At 34.1% G+C, this 24,281-nt stretch overlaps 1 protein-coding gene across 1 annotated transcript; it reads right to left on the bottom strand.

Moving 5' to 3' along the window:
- Positions 1–338: 338 nt before the first annotated feature.
- LOC107448288 (streptococcal hemagglutinin-like) lies at positions 339–13,033 on the bottom strand. Its single transcript, XM_043054530.2, has one exon. It carries the CDS (start codon positions 13,004–13,006, stop codon positions 1,787–1,789), a length of 11,220 nt encoding a protein of 3,739 aa, XP_042910464.2. The 5' UTR covers positions 13,007–13,033; the 3' UTR covers positions 339–1,786.
- Positions 13,034–24,281: the final 11,248 nt, after the last annotated feature.

Here is a 24,281-nt window from a genome sequence, read left to right as displayed (position 1 = left end):
TGTTATAACCACCAGCATATCTTTTAATAAACCTTTTGATAACTTATTATGGTTTTGACTGCATTTTCTTAGTATGAATACACCAATGATAACAGAGATGTAGCCCTGTTATTACAAGCGACAGGATAATTATATATATATATATAATATGTGTGTGTGTGTATCCATCTGCGCCAAATGGTTAATTTAAAACCTAAAATTTTTAAAAAGGAAAATTACTCGTTAGTCTTAAATACTTGGTCGCCAATAATGAACTGGAAAGAAAGTGAGAATTTCGCCCTGCCTTAGACTCCTTAAGAGATGGTACTTTAAAAATAATAATCTAATAAAACTAACTATTATGTATTTAATATAAATGATTTTATTCACTTTTGAACATTGTTTAAGAAATAGTATAATACATTCTACAAAAACATATCTTTGTAAAATATATTGATAAATATGCATTAAAATTTTTCAGCATTGTAAATTATAATTTTATACCAATTATTATTGATACAGAAATGATTGATATTAGTAAAAAAAAAAAACAATTTAATAATTATACTGTAACATTCACTGAGCATATAATCTACAATATTGCATAAAATTGTTTAACATTTTTAATCTAAATATTCTGGGCTAAAGTTTTTATAGAAATTGATGATGTTCTTATCAGGTCCATTGTTGGAAAATTTTATATATTTCATTCCTGACACTAAAAACACTCTGATTAAAGCCAACCCTTTGTATCAAACAGTAACACTTCTAGGGTCATTAGAAATTCGCACTATCAGGGTCATAAGAATTTTTCCTTCATTATTCAGGAAATTTTATCCAAATCCTTTACTTTAAATACATCATTTGAATTGTTCAAAAATTTTCCTGAGTTTTTAGTAAGTCATCACTGTTTTTTTAAGGAAACCAAGCGCTAATATCATGCATTTCTGGAGGTAGTTCATTTTCTGAGGAAAAATCAGATTCATCATATTTATCAGGTGAAATTTTATTGTTGTTCTTTTTTCGGTTCTTTATCGTCAGAATTAGAGTGATTACTTCTGATATATTTATTATACGGCTATGTAATATTAATTTTGCCAACATATGACCCTCTAGAGAGTATACAGCTTGAATGAACAGAATAAAATTGTGTACGCAAGTATTATGATCTAATTCCTGAAGATTGATGCTCTAAGCGATCGCGCAGCTCTCAGGATTACAGTTAAAAAATTTCAAACTTCTCAACTAGCCACACCCACTCATTTTGATCGAAGCGTTATCCTTACGATACGAAAATAAATAAAACGAAGTCGGTGCTTTTTTTTAACAACAAGAAATTACCACACTAGGCTTTTGTCAATTGATGCCATTTTTGTGACCACTAACAAGAAAGTATGTGTATAAAAACCTTTAAACACAAAGTAAAAAATACGGATATTAAGGGTCAAAAATTTGTAAAATATAAAATGCTTCCTTTGAATTTTCCTCTTTGTTTTTAAATATTTTTATCACACTCTTCTCTCGTTAATGGTCGTGAAAAATTGCATTGACTGGCAAGGACCTAGAATCGCTAATTCTCGTGATAAAAATATCATTCTAATTCCTTTTTCTGTAAGGATCACGATACGATTAAAAATTGTTAATGTAATTTCAAAATTTCCAATTTTTTTTCTTTGAAACTTGTAACCGAAAAGCTACGCAATCGTTTTTAACACCATTCTTGAGTGCGTCGATCGTAATACTGATTTACAACATTTTATTCCGTTCACTCACCAGAAGGACACCTTGTATATGGATTTTTTTCCATCTAATTATTCTTCGTTAAAATAGGAACATTATATTGGTGAGGATCAATCATCTTGGGATCATTATCGGGTGATTCAAAAACGTTCGGAATTTTTTCGGAATTTTTTAAATCATTGAAATATTTTTGACCATCTCTATTGAACGTAGGCAAATTTCGCCCGTGAGGCATAGGATTCCTTAACCAATGATGAAATAATTGAGGATTATTTTGATTTCTTTCATTCTTGTTTAAATCTTGTTTAAATCTGCCACTCAGTGGAGGTGTAAAAAAATTGTAATTCGGTGGATCAAAATAATTAGGTCTACCTAAAAAAGGATTTGGCCTTCGAAAATAATTAAAATCATGTGGTCTATTGTCATCAATAGTAGGAAAAACATCATAGTTTCTATTGTTGTTCTTTTGACTCATTTTTACCAATGGATCAACCTTGTTAGGAACATCTTTCTTAGGATTGGTGTTTTTCGATGGATATATCATGTGTTGTTGATCTTCTTTTGGACTTATGTTATGCGGATTATCATTATCACCAAGTGGGTTAAGAGCTAAAAAATCCTTACTTTTTGGATTTTCAATGTCCTTAGAGTTATGATTATTAGCATAATTTTCCCACATCATATTGTATGGTTCTGCGTTATAATTATAGTATTCATTATATGGTTCACCGTTTGAGTAGTAATAAGGGAAAGGATACTTATCATTGTCTGGATAATAATATCTCTCATAATAATTAGGTATATAGTTTCTGTAATCTGGATAATAATATGGTTTCGGGAATGGATAATTATTGTAATATGGATAATAGTAAAAGTCATTTGGAAGATAATCTTGTGGATAGTTTTCATTGTACATTTCCGGCACAATTTTGTTTTTAAAAGAAGATAGATCTAAGAAATTACTGCCATCAGGATTACTGCTGCCAATGTTGTTTACTGGTGCATTATATTGGTTAATTTCAGAGTTGTGAGGAACATAATTTTTCGGGGTATACTCAGCATTCATTTCATCAATGAAAGGTATACCCTCAGTGTTAGATACAGTTAAATCATACTGGTTATAATCTCCGAAATAAAATTTATTTTTATCTAAATTTTCAGATGAGACTTTTTCCCTATTAGGAAGAAAACTATCTGGTGCTGGAGCCATTAGCATGTCTCTAACCATATTATCCGGCATTTTAGTATTTATTCCACCAATGTCATCCTCAGACGTAGCTGTTTCATCATCAAAACCAGCCCTGTTAATGTCAATTATATGTGTATTACGATAATTATTCTCAGTGGAAATTTTGTCTGGCCTACTAAAAATATTTTGTGGAGAGAAATTCATTAACTTTGAATTGTGATCTTCCCTTGAAACCCAGAACTCTTCTGAACGTTTCCTTGGCTTTGTAGAAGGTAAGCCAAACTCCGATGGACTCAAAGTCGTACTTAACATTCCAAGAATCCAATCAGGATCTTGTGCCATTACCATATTATCTTCAGAATAGATTACACCTGCATCATCCTGACTATTTCCTGCACTTTCATTAGGAGTATTTTTGGAGTAGCCCCAGGTAGAGTCTCGTTCATTGCTTTCATCAGAACTGGTTGGAGTAGAATTTTCTTCTAAGTAAGAGGTCGAGTCACCACTTCCTGTATTTTCATTTGAAGTATTGTCGGTGTAAACCCAGGAATAGTCTTGTTCATTACTTTCCTCAGATGTTGAAGGATAACCTGTATTTTCTGCATAATTTAATGGAGTACTATCTGTGTCATTATTAGAGACACCATACTTATTGCCTTCATCAGAGCTGGTTGGAGTAGAATTTTCTTCTGAATAAGAGGTCGAGTCACCACTTCCTGCCTCTTCATTTGAAGTACTGTCGGTATAGCTCCAGGTAGATTCTTGTTCATTGCTTTGCTCAGAGGTGGAAGGATAACCAGTATTTTCTGCACCGTTTTCATTGCTTTCATCAAAGCTGGTTGGAGTAGAATTTTCTTCTGAGTAAGTAGATGAGTCACCACTACCTGTAGTTTCATTTGGAGTACCGTCAAGATAGCCCCAGGTAGAGTCTTGTTCATTGTTTTCCTCAGAGATGGAATGATAACCAATATTTTCAGCATAATTTAATGGAGCACTATCTGTGTTACTAATTGAGGCACCGTGTTCAGTGCTTTCATTAGAGCTGGTTGGAGTAGAATTTTCTTCTGAGTAAGAGGTTGAGTCACCACTTCCTGTATTTTCATTTGAAGTACTGTCGGAGTAGCTCCAGGAATCGTCTTGCCCAATGCTTTCTTCAGAGTTGGAGGAATAACTGGTATTTCCTGCACTATTTAATGAAGCACTATCTGTGAAACTAATTGAGGCATCGTATTTAATGCTTTCATCAGAGCTAGTAAGAGTAGAATAGCTCTCTGAATTAGAGAGAATTTCCCCACTTTCTGCATTTTCCTTTGATGCACTGTCACTATTGTCCCATTGTAAGTCTTGCTCATTGCTGTCCTCAGAGTCGGAAATATAATTAGTACTTCCTGCATTATTAAAAGGAGTATTACCTGTGTAACTCATTCTATATCCATACTTATTGCTTTCATCAGAGCTGGTAGGAATCGAAATTTCCTCTGAGTTAGAGGAAAAATCACCGCTTCCAGTACTCTCATGTTGAGTACTTCTATCATTGCTCCATGTTGAGTGCTGTTCATTAATTTCCTCAGAGAGGGAAGGGGAATAATATTTTTCTGCACCCGAAAGATAACGGGTATTTCTGTCATTATCATATGGAATACTATCTGTATAACTCCAAGAAGCACCATAGTTTTTACGTTTTACAGAACTTCCCGAATATTCCTTTTTTAATTGTATTTTGTTTGTGTTTCTTATATTCTTGTTTTTAGACCAGTCAGGCATTAACCGCTTCAACGCAACATTATCCTCTTCATTTAATGTCATTTGTTCTGACAAAGCAGTTATACCTGACTTACGTCCTTTTTTTATTTTGGGCTCGAGGGTCTTTTTGTTTGATTGGTAAAACTTCGTCATTTTGTTCGTTTTCAAACTTCTCGTGTCTGCTTTTGACCAAGATTCACCTAGACTTTTAAATAATTTATCAATTTCATCCATATAATTATCTTTAGATCTATTATTTTCATCTGAACTATAGTAATGTAATTTATTTTTTTGACTTCTATATGAAGTAGATGGCGTGAAATATGACTTGATATGGTTTTCATTACCCGTATAGGCAGGCGATGACAATTTCAGATCATATGACCTAAATGCTTTTCCTGGCGTAACTGGAAAGTTAAAAGGTTCCCCTTCTTTTAAGTAAAGATTCGAGATTTTATTATACACTTTATAACCAGTTCCAATATTAAACACGTCTACAGTTGTTATCTTCGAATTGAGAGAGGGAACCGATGTAGTTTTCGTTGTTTGAGAAGATGAAGTAGTACTCCGAGGGCCATAATTCTGTGAGTGATAACTGGATTCGAGTGAGCGAGAATCAACTTGAATTTTTTCCAAAGACCCCTCGAAGCTTTTTGAGTCAGGAGAATAATCATTGTCTTCGCGGACACTACCCACTCTTCGGCCGTTTATGATAACATTAATATTTTCAATGATTTCAATTTTTGGTTTGTGTTTAGTACTTAAATAAGGCATTGTTGTTTTATGCAGAATAGAAACTGATCCCTTCACTGAAGACTTTGATCCCATACTTCCAGTTGACGAGGAAATTCCGCTGGTATTAGAAAGGCTAACAGAAGAGGAACCTGAATACATCGATTTGCTAGGAAACGAGTCAGTAGCTTCGGTATCCACCAGAGTACTATCACCACTGCCCAAGGGAGAGGTATGTTCATGGCTTTCTTCGAATTTGAAAGTATCACTGGTACTTCCTGCGTTATTAACTGGAGTACTATTCGTGTAACTCAAAGGAAAACCGTATTTATTGCTTTCACCAGAACTGATAGGAGTAGAATTTTCTTCTGAGTAAGTGGACGAGTCACCACTACCTGTACTTTCATTTGGATGACTGTCAAGGTAGATCCAGGTAGAGTCTTGTTCATTGTTTCCCTCAGAGGTGGAAGGATAACCAGTATTTTCAGCATAATTTAATGGAGTACTAATTGCGCTACTAATGGAGCCACCGTTTTCAGTGCCTTCATCAGAGCTGGTGGGAGTAGAATTTTCTTCAGAGTAAGTGGACGAGTCACCACTTTCCGTACTTTCACTTTTAGTACCATCGGTGTCACCCCAGGTAGAGTCTCGTTCATTGCTTTTTTCAGAGTTGGAAGGATAACCAACATTATCTACACCTTTTTCAGCGCTTGCATCAGAGCTGGTTGGAGTAACATTTCCTTCTGAGTAAGTGGACGAGTCACCACTTCCTGTACTTTCACTTGGAGAACTATCAGTGTCTCCCCAGGAAGAGTCTTGTTCATTGCTTTTCACAGAGGTGGAAGGATGACCAGTATTTTCTGCACCGCGTTCATTGCTTTCATCCGAGCTTGTTGGAGTAGAATTTTGTTCTGAGTAAGTGGACGAGTCACCACTATCTGTACTTTCATTTGGAGTACTGTCGAGGTAGCCCCAGGTGGCGTCTAGATCATTGTTTTCCTCTGAGGTGGAAGGATAACCAGTATTTTCTGCACCGCGTTCATTGCTTTCATCCGAGCTTGTTGGAGTAGAATTTTGTTCTGAGTAATTGGACGAGTCACCACTATCTGTACTTTCATTTGGGTTACTGTCGAGGTAGCCCCAGGCAGAGTCTTGTTCATTGTTTTCCTCTGAGGTGGAAGGATAACCAGTATTTTCACCATCGTTTAATGGAGTACTATCTGTGTTACTAATAGGGGCGCCGTTTTCAGTGCTTTCATCAGAGCTGGTTGGAGTAACAGTTCCTTCTGAATAAGTGGACGAGTCACCATTACCTGTACTTTCATTTGGGTTACTGTCAAGGTAGTTCCAGGTAGAGTCTTGTTCATTGTTTTCCTCAGAGGTGGAAGGATAACCAGTATTATCAGCATAATTTAATGGTGTATTATCTGCGCTACTAATGGAGCCAAAGTTTTCAGTGCCTTCATCAGAGCTGGTGGGAGTAGAATTTTCTTCAGAGTAAGTGGACGAGTCACCACTTTCTGTACTTTCAATTGAAGTACTATCGGTATAGTCCCAAGTAGAGTCTTTTTCATTGCTTTTCTCAGAGGTGGAAGGATAACCAGTAGTTTCTGCACCGTTTTCAGTGCTTTCATCAGGGCTGGTTGGAGTAGAATTTAGTTCTGAGAAAGAGGACGAGTCACCACTTCCTGTACCTTCACTTGAAGTACTATCGGTGTCGCCCCAGGTAGAGTCGTGTTCATTGCTTTTCTCAGTGGTGGAAGGATAACCGGTATTTTCTGCACCGTTTTCAGTGCTTTCATCAGAGCTGGTTGGAGTAGAATTTTCTTCTGAGTAAATCGACGAGTAACCACTTCCTGTAATTTCACTTGGAGTATAATCGGTGTCACCCCAGGTAAAATCTTGTTCATTGCTTTTCTCAGAGGAGGAAGGATAACCAGTTTTTTCTACACCATTTTCGTTGCTTTCATCAGAGCTGGTAGGAGTAGAATTTTCTTCTGAGTAAGTGGACGAGTCACCACTTCCGGTACTTTCATTTGGGTTACTGTCAAGGTAGCCCCAGGAAGAGTCTTGTTCATTGTTTCCCTCTGAGGAGGATGGATAACCAATATTTTCAGCATAATTTACTGGAGTACTATATGTGCTACTAATAGAGCCACCGTTTTCGGTGCTTTCATCAGCGCTGGCTGGAGTAGAATTTTTATCTGAGTAAGTGGACGAGTCACCACTATCTGTACTTTCATTTGGAGTACTATCAGTGTCGCCCCAGGTAGAGTCTTGTTCATTTCTTTTCTCAGATGTGGAAGGATAACCAGTTTTTTCTGCACCATTTTCAATGCTTTCAATAGAGCTGGTTGGAGCAGAATTTTCTTCTGAGTAAGTGGACGAGTCACCACTATCTGTACTTTCATTTGGAGTACTGTCAAGGTAGCCCCATGTGGCGTCTAGTTCATTGTTTTCCTCTGAGGTGGAAGAATAACCAGTATTTTCAGCACTGGTTTCATTGCTTTCATCAGAGCTTGTTGGAGTAGAATTTTCTTCTGAGTAAACGGACGAGTCACCACTTCCTGTACTTTCACTTGGAGTATTATCATTGTCTCTCCAGGAAGAGTCTTGTTCATTGCTTTTCTCAGAGGTGGAAGGATGACCAGTATTTTCAGCACCACCTTCATTGCTTTCAATAGAGCTGGTTGGAGCAGAAGTTTCTTGTGAGTAAGTGGACGAGTCACCACTATCAGTTCTTTCATTTGGAGTACTGTCAAGGTAGCCCCAGGTGGCGTCTAGTTCATTGTTTTCCTTTGAGGTGGAAGGATAACCAGTATTTTCAGCACCGGGTTCATTGCTTCCATCAGAGCTTGTTGGAGTAAAATTTTCTTCTGAGTGAACGGACGAGTCACCACTTCCTGTACTTTCACTTGGAGTACTGTCGGTGTCACCCCAGAGTGAGATTTGTTCATTACTTTTCTCAGAGGCGGAAGGATAGCCAGTATTTTCTGCACCGCGTTCATTGCTTTCATCAGAGCTTGTAGGAGTAGAATTTTGTTCTGAGTAAGTGGACGAGTCACCAGTATCTGTACTTTCATTTGGGTTACTGTCAAGGTAGCCAAAAGCAGAGTCTTGTTCATTGTTTTCCTCTGAAGTGGAAGGATGACCAGTATTTTCTGCATAATTTAATGGAGTACTGTCTGTGTTACTAATAGGGGCACCGTTTTCAGTGCTTTCATCAAAGCTGGTAGGAGTAGAATTTTCTTCAGAGTAAGTGGACGAGTCACCACTTCCTGTACTTTCAATTGAAGTACTATCGGTATAGTCCCAAGTAGAGTCTTTTTCATTGCTCTTCTCAGAGGTGGAAGGATAACCAGTAGTTTCTGCACGGTTTTCAGTGCTTTCATCAGGACTGGTTGGAGTAGAATTTAGTTCTGAGTAAGCGGACGATTCACCAGTTCCTGTTCTTTCATTTGGAGTACTATCGGCGTTGCCCCTGGTTGAGTTTTTTTCATTGCTTTTCTCAGAGGTGGAAGGATAAACAGTATTTTCTGCACCGTTTTCAGTGCTTTCATCATTACTGGTTTGAGTAAAATTTTCTTCTGAGTAGGTGGACGAGTCACCACTTCCTGTAGTTTTATTTTGAGTACTATCGGTGTCGGCCCAGGTAGATTCTTGTTCATTGCTCGTCTCAGAGCTGGAAGGATAACCAGTATTTTCAGCACCGTTTTCTTTGCTCTCATTAGAGCTGGTGTGAGTAGAATTTTCTTCTGAGTAAGTGGACGAGTCACCACTACCCGTACTTTCATTTGGGTTACTGTCAATGTAGCCCCCGGTAGAGCCTTGTTCATTGCTTTCCTCTGAGGTGGAAGGATAGCTAGTATTTTCAGCATAGTTTAATGGAGTACTATCTGTGTTACTGACTGGAGCTCCATTTTCAGTGCTTTCATTAGAGCTGGTTGGAGTAAAATTTTCTTCTGAGTAGGTGGACAAGTCACCACTTCCTGTACTTTCAGTTGGAGTACTATCGGTGTCGCCCCAGGTAGATTCTTGTTCATTGCGCGTCTCATTGGTAGAAGGATAACCTGTATTTTCTGCACCGTTTTCTTTGCTTTCATTAGAGCTATTTGGAGTTGAATTTTCTTCTGAGTAAGAGGGCGATTCACCATTTCCTGTACTTTCATTTGGTGAACTGTCGGTGTAGCCCCATGTGGAGTCTTGTTCATTGTTTTCCTCTGAGTTGGAAGGATAACCAGTATTTTCACCATCGTTTAATGGAGTACTATCTGTGTTACTAATAGGGGCTCCGTTTTCAGTGCTTTCATCAAAGCTGGTAGGAGTAGAATTTTCTTCAGAGTAAGTGGACGAGTCACCACTTCCTGTACTTTCATTTGGAGAGCTATCGGTGTAGCCCCAGGCAAAGTCTTTTTCATTGCTTTTCTCAAAGTTGGAGGAGTAACCCGTATTTTCTACAACGTTTTCAGTGCTTTCATCAGAGCTAGTAGGAGTGGAATTTTCTAAAGAGTGGGTGGATGAGTCACCACTTCCTGTAGTTTCATTTGGAGTACTATCGGTGTCGCCCCAGGTAGATTCTTGTTCATTGCTCGTCTCAGAGGAGGAAGTATAACCAGTATTTTCTGCTCCGTTTTCTTTGCTTTCATTAGAGCTGGTGTGAGTAGAATTTTCTTCTGAGTAAATGGACGAGTCGCCACTACCTGTACTTTCACTTGGTTTACTGTCAAGGTAGCCCCAGGTAGAGTCTTGTTCATTGTTTTCCTCTGAGGTGGAAATATAACCAGTATTTTCAGCATAGCTTAATGAAGTTCTACCTGTGTTACTAATTGGGGCACCGTTTTCAGTGCTTTCATCAGAGCTGGTTGGAGTAGAATTTTCTTCTGAGTAAGAGGACGATTCACCATTTCCTGTACTTTCATTAGGACTACTATCTGTGTAGCCCCAGGTGGTGTCTTGTTCATTGCTTTTCTCTGAGGTGGAAGGAAAATCAGTATTTTCTGCACCGTTTTCGTTGCTTTTATCAGAGCTGGTTGGAGTAGAATTTTCTTCTGAGTAAGTGGACGAGTCACCACTACCCGTACTTTCATTTGGGTTACTGTCAATGTAGCCCCCGGTAGAGCCTTGTTCATTGTTTTCCTCTGAGGTGGAAGGATAGCCAGTATTTTCAGCATAGTTTAATGGAGTACTATCTGTGTTACTGACTGGAGCTCCGTTTTCAGTGCTTTTATCAGAGCTGGTTGGAGTAGAATTTTCCTCTGAGTAAGTGGACGAGTCACCACTTCCTGTACTTTCATTTGGAGCACTGTCGGTGTAGCCCCAGGTAGAGTCTTTTTCATTGCTTTTTTCAGAGGTGGAAGGATAAACTGTATTTTCTACACCGGGTTCATTGCTTTCATCAGAGCTTGTTGGAGTAGCATTTTCTTCTGAGTAAGTGGACGAGTCTCTACTTCCTGTCCCTTCACTTGGAGTACTTTCGGTGTCACCCCAGGTAGAGTCTTGTTCATTGCTTTTCTCAGAGTTGGAGGGATGGCCAATATTTTCTGCACCGTTTTCATTGCTTTCATTAGAGCTGTTTGGAATAGAATTTTCTTCTGAGTAAGTGGACGAGTCACCACTACCTGTACTTTCATTTGGATTACTGTCAAGGTAGCCCCAGGTAGAGTCCTGTTCATTGTTTTCCTTAGAGGTGGAAGTGTATCCAGTATTTTTAGCGTAATTTGATGGAGTACTTTCTGTGTTACTAATTGAGGCACTATTTTCAGTGCTTTCATCAGAGCTGGTAAGAGTAGATTTTTCTCCTGAGAAGAAGGAATTCTCACGTCTTCCTGTTCTCTTAGTTCGAGTATTTTCGATGTTGCTCCATGGTTCGCCTTGCTGTTTGCTTTCTTCATAGTTAGAATCAGAATAATTAGAATTTCGCGAACTTTCTGTACGTTGTGAACTTATCGAAGCCCTTGTATGCATTATTTCAGATGAATCTGAGACTTTTTCTGATAATGTTGCAATTGTATATGATGATCTGTCTGAAATTTTATCTTTTATTATCTTAGGAGTGGTTGTTGTTATTGCAATTGTATGCGAGGTTGATAATACTTTTTTACGGCTTATAGTGTGGATTGAATTTTCCGGAATGGTGGATGAGCTGACTTTGTCTGAGTATTTCGATTGTTCCGGTGTATAATCCATATACAATGACGCTTTTAATAAATTTTGATTTGTGTCTGGCTCATTAGATTCTTCTATAGATTCTCCATCATTGAAATAATCTATAATTTCTTTACTGCCTACCACTTTTCCATCCACTAGGATCACAATGTTCTCGTCAATTTCTATTTCGGGTCCTTTATTATGTGTTTTATTTGAATTTTTTTTCAAGTTACCGAAAAGTTCGTTGCTATTTCCTTTCCTTTTTTCAGCAGATAAAGTTCTTAAAATTTCTGAAACTAGCTTTTGTTTCTTTATCGAATCTTTTCTTAAAAATTCCGGGGTTAGCAGTTTATTTATATTGTATTTATATTTTTTATTATGTTTCTGAATATTGCCTCCGCCATTCATTTTCTCACTAGAATATGTGTGATCATCTTTTTCGGAATTGCTTTTTCGTGTTTTACTTGTTCGATCTGAATGAATATTGCCACTGCCATCGATATTCTTATTAGAATATTCGTTCCTACTTTCTTCTGAACGACTTTCCAGTGTTTTGCTTGTTCTATCTGGATGAGTATTTTCACTACCATTGATATTCTCTCTGGAATTTGTGTTACCTTTTTCAGAATATCTTTCTGGTGTTCCACGCGTTAAAAGTCTGTTGAACATAGTGTTTTCATTTTTCTGTAATTTAGGCAAATAATTCCCTATTGAACCAACATTTTCTATACTTTGTGGCTTTTGTTGATTTACAGAAGGTTTTTTAATTTTTTTCCTCTGATTTTCATTGTTATTGTCTCCTTCGGAATGGTATCCAATCAAATCATCATTTGATCTTTTTTTGTACGTTATTGTTCCATCACGATGGTGTACTCTAGTAATACTTGGGCTACGATAGTGATTTGTCCCAATTTTTTTAAAAAATGAGAATACGTCCTGATCTCTGTCCACTCCTCTAACATATTCATTCTTGAAATTGCTGTCTGATTTACCTATTGTCTTACCTTTTGGTTTTTTCCTCATCAACATAACAATCATTCGAAGCTCGTGAATAAAGCCATTCTTCATATCAGCCAATTTTTTTTTGAATGATAATTTTAGAGCATTTTCAACAGCTTGAAGTCTTGTATGTACGTTATTTCCCGTTTCATCAACATAAACTATTGCTTCTGCTAGAGATGAAATGAATGCCATTGATAAAGCTTCCTGTCTTATAGGAGGCACTGCATGTCCTTTTGATGAATTGTAAGCTGCCATCGTAAGATCCTTGACAATAACTTCAATATCATTTTTTGATTTAGATCCTAAAACAGTGGATGAGCGTATGTGGCTCAAAAACTTGCTCGAGAAATATCTCGTGCTTTCGTAAGTGTGAAACGGATTATTTGCAGCAAAGACAAAACTTCTATCTGTAGTCGCGTAAGCCCAATTGAGCACAATAAAGATAATAGAGCAACGTAGAAGAAACCAATCCATATTGCGCTGTTTAAAGTAAACTGATAAGATTTTCTGCTTCGACTTAAGACCCAATATATATGCTTCCGAATCGTGACCAGATTACCGTCATATGAACGATGCAATCAATGATATTTGGGTAGTCTGCTTTTAAAGTAAATACTCACTGAAGAATCTACTAACTCAATTTTGCTTTTTTTTTAATTTTTGTGCTGAAAGCAAATTGTTTTCAAAAATATTTTCTTAATCATTAATTCAAAACTATTACCATAAAACAGGATCTCCTTTTAATCGTTAGATTTTTATTACAGACTGCACCTGCTTCCATTCATCCTATCTATAAAAAAAATCTATGAGCGCTGAATCTGTAGTTTGATGGGAAACTATTAAGTTAGAATACCTTCTGAAACGGCAAACACTTAATTTAATTAATCTATTAATTGTTTTTTCATTCCTAGAACAGTTAAATTGGAAAGATTTCTTGGTTTGGATTTAGTTCCGACCAATTATTCGACTGAGAAATCAGAAAAACCCCCACGTTTTAATATTTCATATTAAAAGAAATCATGTCTATATTAGTCTATATTAAAATCATGTCTATATCATGTCTATATTAAAAGAAATATAGACAGCATTTATGTTGTTTTAAATTTTAGTTTAATAAAACTGTCATGACTTATGAGATTAAAAGCTCGTATTTTGCATATCGTGGTGAGTACAGAAAAAACATATTTCATATTTTACTCTTATTTTAGACTCTTCTTTCTTTATGTACGGAATGAGAGTTTTCTTAATCACAATGAGGGATTTAAAGTATATCATGAGTAGATATAGTACTCAAAGTAAAAAAGCGAACAAACTGAATAACTTTTGCTCTAAGGATCAGATTTTCACTCATTAGAACTTAATCTTAATGGTTAGAAGTTTTAACCTTTAATATTATCATTAATTTTAAGTGGACGATATTTTAAGTCCTAAAATTAGATACAAAAAAGTATTTTCTCTGAATAAACATGACATTTTCTACTTCGGATTCGTATTCTTGACCCTTAAAAAAATAGGGGGGGGGAGAGTAGCCGCCATTTGGAAAATATAGACTCAATAATTTAGCAGGAGGATCCCTTAATGTTAATTTTATTATTCAATATTTTACACTGTTTCTTAAATCTTTACTTAAGACAGTGTTTCCCATAGTGTGGTGCGTTTACCCCCAAGGGTACAGGAACAGTTTAGTGGGGGTACACGTTCTTATGCGAAATATCTTGCAACAAACGAAAATTTAAAAAAAGAAAATTTTAAAAGCAAAGCTAGCCATGAAAATTTACGATTACGAATTTTTCTATTGGCTATTTTTGCAGAGTTAACAGTAAATAATTAGTGGTGTCAACAGCCAGTCGTGATTTTCAACTTTTGTGCAAATTTTTTTACAGTGAAAAATACATTCATTTTTCTATTAGTGGTACACAGCGTTACGAAAAATTTAGAAAGGGTACACAAAAGTCATAAGTTTGGGAAGCACAGACTTAAGAGATAGCGTAAATAGCTTTATCTTAAATCTATATTTTACGCTATCTTTTAAATTCTTGTTTCAAAGGATCTAATCGACCGATTTACTTCAAATTTTTGATTTTGCTATTTAAATAGAAGATAACTTCCATATACATTGAAAATAAATATCTTTAAACTTCGAATATTTTATAAATCATTCAAAAACCATTCAAAATAGCACTAAAACCCTGTTTTATTCTTCATGTCAATATCGCGATTAGAAGGTAGTGTTCAATGTGATAGCGAATAGGGGCATTACGTAGGACGACCAAAAATCAATTTAATTCATGAATCCACTCAAGTTTATTAAATTTTTAGCATTAGAACAATTGATAATATTTTATATTTTTTAATTTTGATTATTACGATGTAATTTCATTTTCTTTGTAATTGTAATTCTCAGTACTACCGATTAATAGGTTTCTAATATTTATTGATATTATATATTCTATTCATTTGTATTTCCCTTTTTTATTTGTATTATATTATTTTCATTTGTATTACATTTCATTCATTTGTAATATATTTTACAATGTTACAAAAGAAAATACTACTCTATTATATAACATAAGATTTTTGATTAGAGTGCTAATCAAATTATAGCTGTCATTTTATATTTGTCGTTCGTTTCACGGAATGCATTGATCTATCTAGAATCATTGCGTTATTTTACTCATTTAAGGGCATGGATAGTTCCGAAGCATGTATTTGTGGCAGAAAGTAAAGGCTGGTATCTAGGGCATAACAAAATGTATTCCTTAATTCCATAAAATCAAGTCTGTGGCATACACAGTATCCGCAAGAGATAGAGCTCCTGCCTCCCAATGAGATGTCCCGAAATCGAGTGCCAGCAATGGTTGGTGGATATGAATTTCGCACCAGCTCGCACTTACCACAGTGCCGACGTAAAATATCCTAAGTGGTAGACGGATCATGGGTTAGAGTCCCCTTGCCGTCAGGCTAATCTTGGAAAGTTCTCGTGGTTTTCCTCTCCATGCAACACAAATGCGGGTAGTGCCATCAAAACGTCCTCCACGAATGCTAATTTCTCCCAAGACTTGATCCAAGAGTTCCCTTATCTTCTGGATAGGGCTCAAAATTACAAGGCTACGGAGTTAAGGCCGGGATAGTCTGGTTGGTAGGGCACTGGGCTCATGCCCAAGACGTCATGAGTTCTATCCCCTCCGGCCAAAGACTCCCCTTGTTGTAAACGGTGATTGATGCACTTTAAATCTGTCGAGTCACAAAGTACTCCGTTTTCCCATAACAAATCATACCTGTGGGGGTACTGATCCAGGAGTTTCCTTGTCTTCTGGATTGGTTCAAAATTACAAGGCTACGGAATTGAACATTAGTAGTCGTAAACCCAAAATTAGGTGGGCTGTTCAACGATGGATATAAAAAAATGGTACGGAGTTGAACATTGGTAGTCGTAAACTTGAAATTGGGTCGACTGTTCAACGACGGTTATAAAATAAAATAATAAACAAATTACACAGTAACCCTTAACTATCTGTCGAAGTATCTCTCAAGTATGTGCTCAGCAATTCTGATGCGAACTGATTGCCAATCAAATAAGGAAACTAAAAAGTTAGTACTTCGTCAAAAATAATCCTCTTTAGAGCAGATGAGATGTTAGCCCCTTCTATCAACATACTAGGTGAGCAATATGGTTCGAGTTGCTACATTTTCTCTCGATTTATGGAATTGATATATATATATATATATACAGTCGGACTTCTATTTAACGAACTTCCATTTTCCGAATTTCTCTATTTTGCAAATTTTTTCGAGGAACCAAGAACATTTTGAAAATTTATGCGTGAAATAACTTCCAAATAGCGAAGTGAATTTTCTATTTAACGAACTTTTCTTTGAGGTCCGCTTTCCCTATTTCCCAAAATATTTCAGAACATTTCAAACTAGTTAACGCATTTTATGAGGGAAATGACCTTGAATTGTTATTCGAAGCCACTTCACTTTTAGAGAAAGCAGTGAAATCCCTTTACCCTTTTGTTTGCATTTCAAAGGAAAAACTCGATAAAATTAACGAATTTTATCAGTAGCAATTAAACTTATGAACGCGTGCGGTAATGTATGTTTTAAATTACTACTATAATAATTGTAGCAATAATTTTATACATACATTTAGCTTTTTTTAGTTGAAAATGTATGTAGCATGATAGTGTAACACTGGATAATGTTTTACTCTATTCTTGCTTTTCATGCAGATTTCTTTTATGGTTAAGATTTATGAGAGAATAAATGGTAGATACTAGTTTACTAGATAAAGGTGTATCAATTACCATTTTAATCATGTCTAGTGTTTATGAATTTAAAACCTGTTTTGCATCGTTTAAGTACTATTTCAAAAGGTGATTTTCTATTTAACGAATTTTCGGGATTTAGCGACTTATATCGAATATTTTGTAACCAGTCAAACTTTTACTTCAGAAAATTAAAAAAAGCCCTATAAATCAAGCTGATACTTAACTATTCAGTTTAACTGTAAAATTAGTTTTATTGGAGATCATTGGTTTCTGAACACATTGATTCAATTATCGGTCCCACAGTAGACTGATCGTAAAGGCACGGTTCCCGTCAGATCATTGAAGTCAAGCATCACTGGCTGCGGTCAGTGTGCGGGTGAGTGACCACTTGGGTCAGGGTGCGTAGGGACCGAGGGTGTGCGGTATTGGTCATCGTTAAACTATTCTACCGTAAAGTGCTCGACTTCGCGTTCAGACCATCGAGCTACCGAAGCGGGGGTGCTATCCCCTCTGCAGAGAATCAAAATTGTGATGGCATATGTTCGGATGTTTCCCAGATAGTCGCCAATAGCCCATTGTGCAGCTCTAGTGCGACATAAATGAACTACAGCAGCAACAATTCAATTAGGGTATCGCATGTAGGGCACCATTACTTAGTCATCCTGACACTCAAGCTTTAAATAATGGCAGAAAAGGCAAATTTTACTTTGAATTATAATGCCTAGAACTAAGTAAACTTATCAATGCAATAGAATATTGTAAAAAAAAAAACACCTCAAATAATTATACTTAACTTTTTTTTAATTATTTATTATTATTGCGTAAAAAGTTATAAATTTTAACATCTTTCGCATTTTTGAGTGATTGCGTTGTATTTCACTTTTCAGGCATGAAACAAAATCCACAGGACTCAAATAATTAGATATTTATGTGCTTTAAAACTCTTCGATGGGTTATCTGAATCAAATTTATAATAATTGTTCATTGTAATTAAAAATTCCGACTTACGAAACAAAAAACAGTTATATTTTACATCGACAACCGCTTTCTAAAGGCATACAGATAGAAAAAAAAACTTGAAATATTACTTTTTAACTGATAAAGTTGTACCAAAGGTTGTACAATATAGTGGGTCTAAGGAAGATGTTAAGCATATAACACTATTTATAAAAATAATAAATTGGTTATTAAAAAACCACGTTATCTCGCTAGTCCGAATTTATCGATTATTTGAAGTAGGTTTCTGATAATTAAGATTCTACACTGTTTCCAGAAGAAGTGTCAATTTTGTGTCTCTTCCTGCTACGAAAGAAAAAAAATTGATAGACAAAATTGATCGTTAACTTCTACAGAATATAAAAGTTAACTTCGATATACACTGAAGAGCCATTGCATTATAACCACTCTGCTAATAACATGTAGGACCACCTTTAGCCCTCAAAAATACTAGCACCCGGCGTGGCATTGATTCCACAAGATGCTGATAGGCAGTCTGAGGTATCTGGCACCAAGCGCTCACCAACTGGTCCTGCAATTCCTCGTACATTGCGAGGGGGTAGCGTGGCAGCACGAATTTGGTTTTCCAAGTAGGACCACAAATGCTCCGTTGGATTAAGGTCAGGGGAATTTGGGGACCAAGACATGACTTGAAAGTCACTGGAATGTTCCTCGAACCAATCCATGACGATTCGACTCTTATGACATGGTGTATTATCCTGTTGGCAAACACCATTCCCCGCAGGAAAAATTGTTGCCATGAATAGGTGAATCTGGTCTACAACTATGTTCAAATAGCTTACAGACGTCAGGGATTGTTCTATAAGGATTATGGGTCCCAATGTGCCCCATGAAAACATTGTTCCTGGGCGAGAAACCATGAAAATCTGGGCGAACCCATTGTTATAGATGGAGGGTGGTCATAATGTAATGGCTCTTCGGTGTACATAGAAAATAAAAATCTCTAAACTTCAGATATTTTATATATAACTCAAAAACCAATCAAAATAACTATAAAAATCTTTTTCGTTTTTTTTTTTTTTAAATTTTTTTTCATGTCATTGCTACGACTAGAAGGTAGCAAACAAACACCTCCTAGAAGAAAGAAGGCCTCAGCACGAATTAATATAGTAGTACCACGTAACGAATATAAACTGCGCAATGGATAAAAAGTAAGAAAGATGTCATGGGCTACTAAGCTGCGCAGTGGTGGTAAATACGAAATATGTCATTACGTTTGTGCTACTAAAGGATTAAATTTCTTGTTTATAGTAACCCGTCCTGAGGCCTTCTCTTTTCTAGGAGGTATTGAGCAAAATGGGGCATAACGCAAGAACACAAAATTACATAGATTTCCGATTTAACACCTTCATGACTAAAAGAATGAGAAAGAAGCACTCCACCAGACCCACATACACCGAGAGTATACATACTGAAGAGTACGTTTATGTACTAATACGAGATGTAATTCCAGAATACCGTAATAAGATCTCGTCCATATGATCATGGACCTCTAGAGTCAGAAAGACTCGTTTTATCGTGGCGTCATCATTTCCTCCCTCGTACCTGTTTACGACTACCCCCCCCTCCTCTCGAAACACTCCCTTCTACTTACCCGGTAATTTAGAATAGGGCAATTTTTTACCACCTTTATACCAAATGCTTTATCACCGATAATTTATCGGCGATAGTACATATAAAGCAAAATATAACGCCCTCCCTTTTTTTCGACTGTACTGTTTGTAATCTTTTTAACAAAATTTAAAATCTTTTAACTCGTTATCATTATTATCATAAATTATATGATTAATTACTGATTATGATTGATGATTGAATTGATGATTGATAATGATCAACTATAATTGATTAATTAATTTATGTTATTAATTATCATTAATCATATAAATCATCAATTCTCTTGCAAAAACGAGATTTTAAGTTTATGCACTTAGGATGTTTGATATATTATTTACTCACATTTTTCTTTAATTTTCATTTCAAAAACAATATTTATTTTCGAAAAATAATAGTTATTTTTTAAAGCAATTTTTATAGGAATTTCTTATTTTTAAAAAACAATATTTTTTAAAAGGAATTTTTATTTTTAATAACATTATTCATATTTTTAAGAAAATTTTTATTCTTTAAAATATTATTTATTTTTTAAAATATAAAATATTATTTATTTTTTAAGAACATTATTTATTTTTTTTAAAGGAAATTCCTATTTTTGAAAATATTGTTTATTTCTTAAAAGCATTATATTTCTTTAAAAAAACATTATTTACTTTTTGAAAACATCTTTTTTTAAACCTTTTAAAGGAAATAGTTTACTTTAATTCTTACTATTCTTTACTTAAGTTAATTCTTATCTTCAATTTAATAGTATTTATTTAAGGGAAATTCTTAACTTTAGCAGCAGTTTTTATTGTTTAAAGGAAATTCTTAATTTTAAAAATTTTAGTTATCTTTTGAAAACATTATTAGTTTTTTAAAGTAAATTCTTATCTCTAAAAAAATATGTATTCCTAAAAATAAAATCTTATTTTTAAATACAGGATATATTTTTAAGTAAAAATTCTTACTTTATTAAATATTACTTATCTTAATACATTATACACTTCTTACAGAGATTTTTTTAGTTAATTTCATTCAAACATCTAGTATAGATGATTACCTTTTCTAATATTATTATTTTCAAAACTATTATCTCGAATATTATCAAAAACAAAGAGAGACTAAAGTGAGTTTTGAAAAATATAGTACATAAAATAAGTACTCAAAGTTTTAAATTAAACTTTAAGTTATGTTTTTTTTAAGTTTGCTTAATTATATTTAAGAAACACAAGTGACTTTTAAGTTAAGATTTCAATTTTTAATTGAAATAACTTGGTCGATTAATTTTTTATTCAAATAATTATGTTGAATAATGGAATTCAAGTTGACAGCTTTTCGAAACATAAAAACCTAACCATCTTCCAGGAAAAAATTCCTCTTCCTCTATATTTCATAAATGTGTAAAATACAACGTTATAAGGTTGTTGTCGTCGGTCATTGAGGCAGAGTTCTTGTTTTTCATTGGCGCCATTTATGACTAAGAATTCGACTTCTGCCACACCCCTGCATCACACCCGTTTATAGGGCAGACCCATTCATACATCCATTTATTCATCCACAGATCGTAATTTTGACCTGAACCAGAGAAGTACCCCCAGAGGTTTTGATTTGTCATAGGAACATGGTGGACTTTGTGACCCGACAGATTTCACGTGCATCAGTCACCATTTACAACACGGGGAGTTTTCGGCCTGATGGATTCGAACTCCCGTTCTCCCAAACGTAAGTTCAGCGCCTTGCCAACCAAGCTATCTGGCAGTCATAAGGTTATAAAAACACTGAATAAAAATATAAGCTTTTACATAATTAATTACTCCGGTCCGTAAATGTATGTTGCTTATTTATAACTACACAGCTGAATTTTTGAATGTATGGTTTTACCAGTAAAGACTGTTTAATAAACAACATCTTATATTGTCATGTGTTTGGTTAAGGACGCAAAACCTTTTTACAGAGTTCTCATATAATTCTACCCTTTCTATATTTTAAGAGAGAAAAAAATATGTAATTCAGCACCTTTTCAATTACCATACTTTTTTTCAGAAAACTTTCATAAGAATGCGATTTCAGTCTGTAAAGATTATTAATGAATTTTAATTAATTTTTGTTTACCAACAATGAAATTATTTAAAATCAGATAATTTTTCTGATTTTTTTATTCATTTCTATCACATTTTTTATAAATGTGTTTAGTAATGTTGAGAAAAGTGTAACATTTTTTTATTCTCCAATTACCAACTAGTATATCATCTATTAAAAAATAAAAGACATTGTTTTCAGCTAAAGTTTTCTTTTAATGTTTTCGCATACATGGAGTTAGCATATTCCGTTCCTTAAATGTGGAATAGACTCACGAAAACTAAATTAATTTATCATTTTTGAGTTCTTATTCTTTCTTCAGATATCAAGAAATAAATTTGCTTAAACTAAAAGAACTATTTTTATTTGTAATTAGTTATAATCACAAATTTTTATTTTTATATGGTCATAATGTTTTTAGAAATAGCAAAAATTTCATTTAAAAATGATATTTCACATCCAAAAGATTTGAACTAATTATTCAATACATCAAGAAAATTAATAAAATTTTATTATCAAATTTGTTATTTAAGGACAATTTAAACAAATTTGCATTTACTGAATATGTAATTTTAATTGAACATAAAATTTATTATTATTATTTTTTTTTAAATTATGTTACTGTTTTTAGTAATAAAATGCCATAAAAAGCCAAAAAAGACAGACTAAAAATGATGAACCGACTGTTTAGAACAAGGCTTTTCTATAAATAAATTAATGAAATGAAGGCTTGCAAAAGAGTAAATTGGAAAAATCTTCTTAAAAAAGTCAAGGCCCACCCTGGGCTGTCATGCCACCAATAATGATAATGATTTATTTGAAGTCGGAAAAATATTGAATTGCCAGGTATACAAATTTTTTAAAATATTTTGAAGTATGTGATCTTATATAACAAAATGCAAAATTTGAATAAAATTGGTCGAGAAATCAAAGTTCTCGAGGAAACACATTTTTAAATATATGACTCTTTAAAATTGAATAACACGGAAAATGTTCGACCGATGTCGTTCAAGTTTTGTATTCTGTCATTAAAAATTGCATACTTTAAAATAATATAAAAATATGTATAATTTATAAGTTAGAATTTTTTCGACTAATATTAAATAAAATAATCAAAAATAATAGAAAAATAAATAAATTTTCTTTTGTCGATTAAAATTATATTTGGATTATCTGTTAGAATTATCTATTAGAATTATCTTTGGATGAAAAAATTTTATAATTGGGTGAGAAAAATTTCTATTTGCTTAAAAAGTTCTCTAGCTATAACGATATACGCAAAAAGTGAAAACTTATCGGATCATATTTCCCAGATTTCGGCAAGCCCCCCCCCCCATGTTATGAGGGTCTAGAATCCAAATCCGTCGGGAAAAAAATGCATGTATGTTCAAAGAGAATATGCTTTTGGGTCTGATTGTGATGATACAACCATTTGACCCAGGTGGGACACCGGAGTCCCTTTTAAATATTGTATTTGAATATAAATATTGTATTTTTTAATTATTAAAAACAGTCTAATGGTTACTAAAAAAATTCGGAATTTTATTTGTACTAAAATATAAAATTCAAGAAAAGTAGTTTGAAATTTTTTTGTTCTTTCATATTTAAAAATATATCAATAATGGATTTTGTACATTAAAGATATTTTAATGTTGAATAACTGTTTCTTTTAGACTCTAAATAACGGCAAATCTAAATAACCTCTCTAAATAATAGAAAATAAGTACAAATTTGAAAAATGTTTGTTAGGAACTGAGTCGTGTTTCGAAGATTTTACCTTTAACGTAAAAAAAAAAAAGACATCGTTGTTTTATGCCGTATTTCATAACCATAAATTATTAAAATCCTAAATATAATATTTTCACAAATTTTGGCCTAAATTAATACGAAATAATGAAAAAAGTCTGAGAAATATGTTTAATAAAAATTCTGCGTCAAAGGGTTAAATGATCAAATATCTAACAACATTTCACGAAAATTAAATACGGAGCTTAACGGTATTTAATTTTTGTTAATAAAGTAAGTTCGTAAAGAAGTAAATTCGTAAATAAAGAAGTAAGCTTCACTGCCTAATTTAATTTTGAAAGAAAATATTTGAAAATTTCTCTTTAGTTTTTGAAAAAGCTGAAGTTTATTTCAAGCTTATTTGTATCCTTCAGTTATTCCTTGAAACTATAACGTGCAAGAGTACTTATTCACTCAACTCATAATTACAAAAATTCAATCACTATTGTACATGAATATGTCACATGTGTATGTCACATGTACACGTAAACAAAATCAATTTTATGGCTCGTGATTACAGATTACATGTAGATGATCACGTACTTTTTGATATTCGAAGTTCTAATTGCTTAATCTCAATTTCGTGATAGAAAGCTTAACAGATTTAAGAATGCATCTGTATTCTAGGACTAAAATTTCAAAGGTGAGTTTCGCTTATTTAGAATTGGGAAAAAGTTTATATCAAGAACAAATTTAACCCTTTGCTGTCGTTATGACAACTTTCAACTATTACTACAATCAATTTAGGTCAAAACAAGTGAAAAATATTATATTTAGCATTTGAATTTATTTATGGTTATGAAATACAGCATAAAACACTGGTATCTTTCTCTGCGTTAAAAGTAAAATCTTCCTAACAATAATTTCTCAAATTTGCCCTTATTTACAATTATTTAGATTTAAGAGGAACAATTATTTATCACTGAAATTTCTTTAATTTACAAAATCAAATATTGATAAATTTTTGAATATGAATGAAAGAAAATTCTTTTTTCAACTGC

This window comes from Parasteatoda tepidariorum, chromosome X2, assembly GCF_043381705.1.
Source record: "Parasteatoda tepidariorum isolate YZ-2023 chromosome X2, CAS_Ptep_4.0, whole genome shotgun sequence".
Classification (NCBI taxonomy): domain Eukaryota; kingdom Metazoa; phylum Arthropoda; class Arachnida; order Araneae; family Theridiidae; genus Parasteatoda; species Parasteatoda tepidariorum.
The sequence above is the reverse complement of the archived record's forward strand: the minus strand, read 5'-3'. Positions and strand labels throughout refer to the sequence as shown.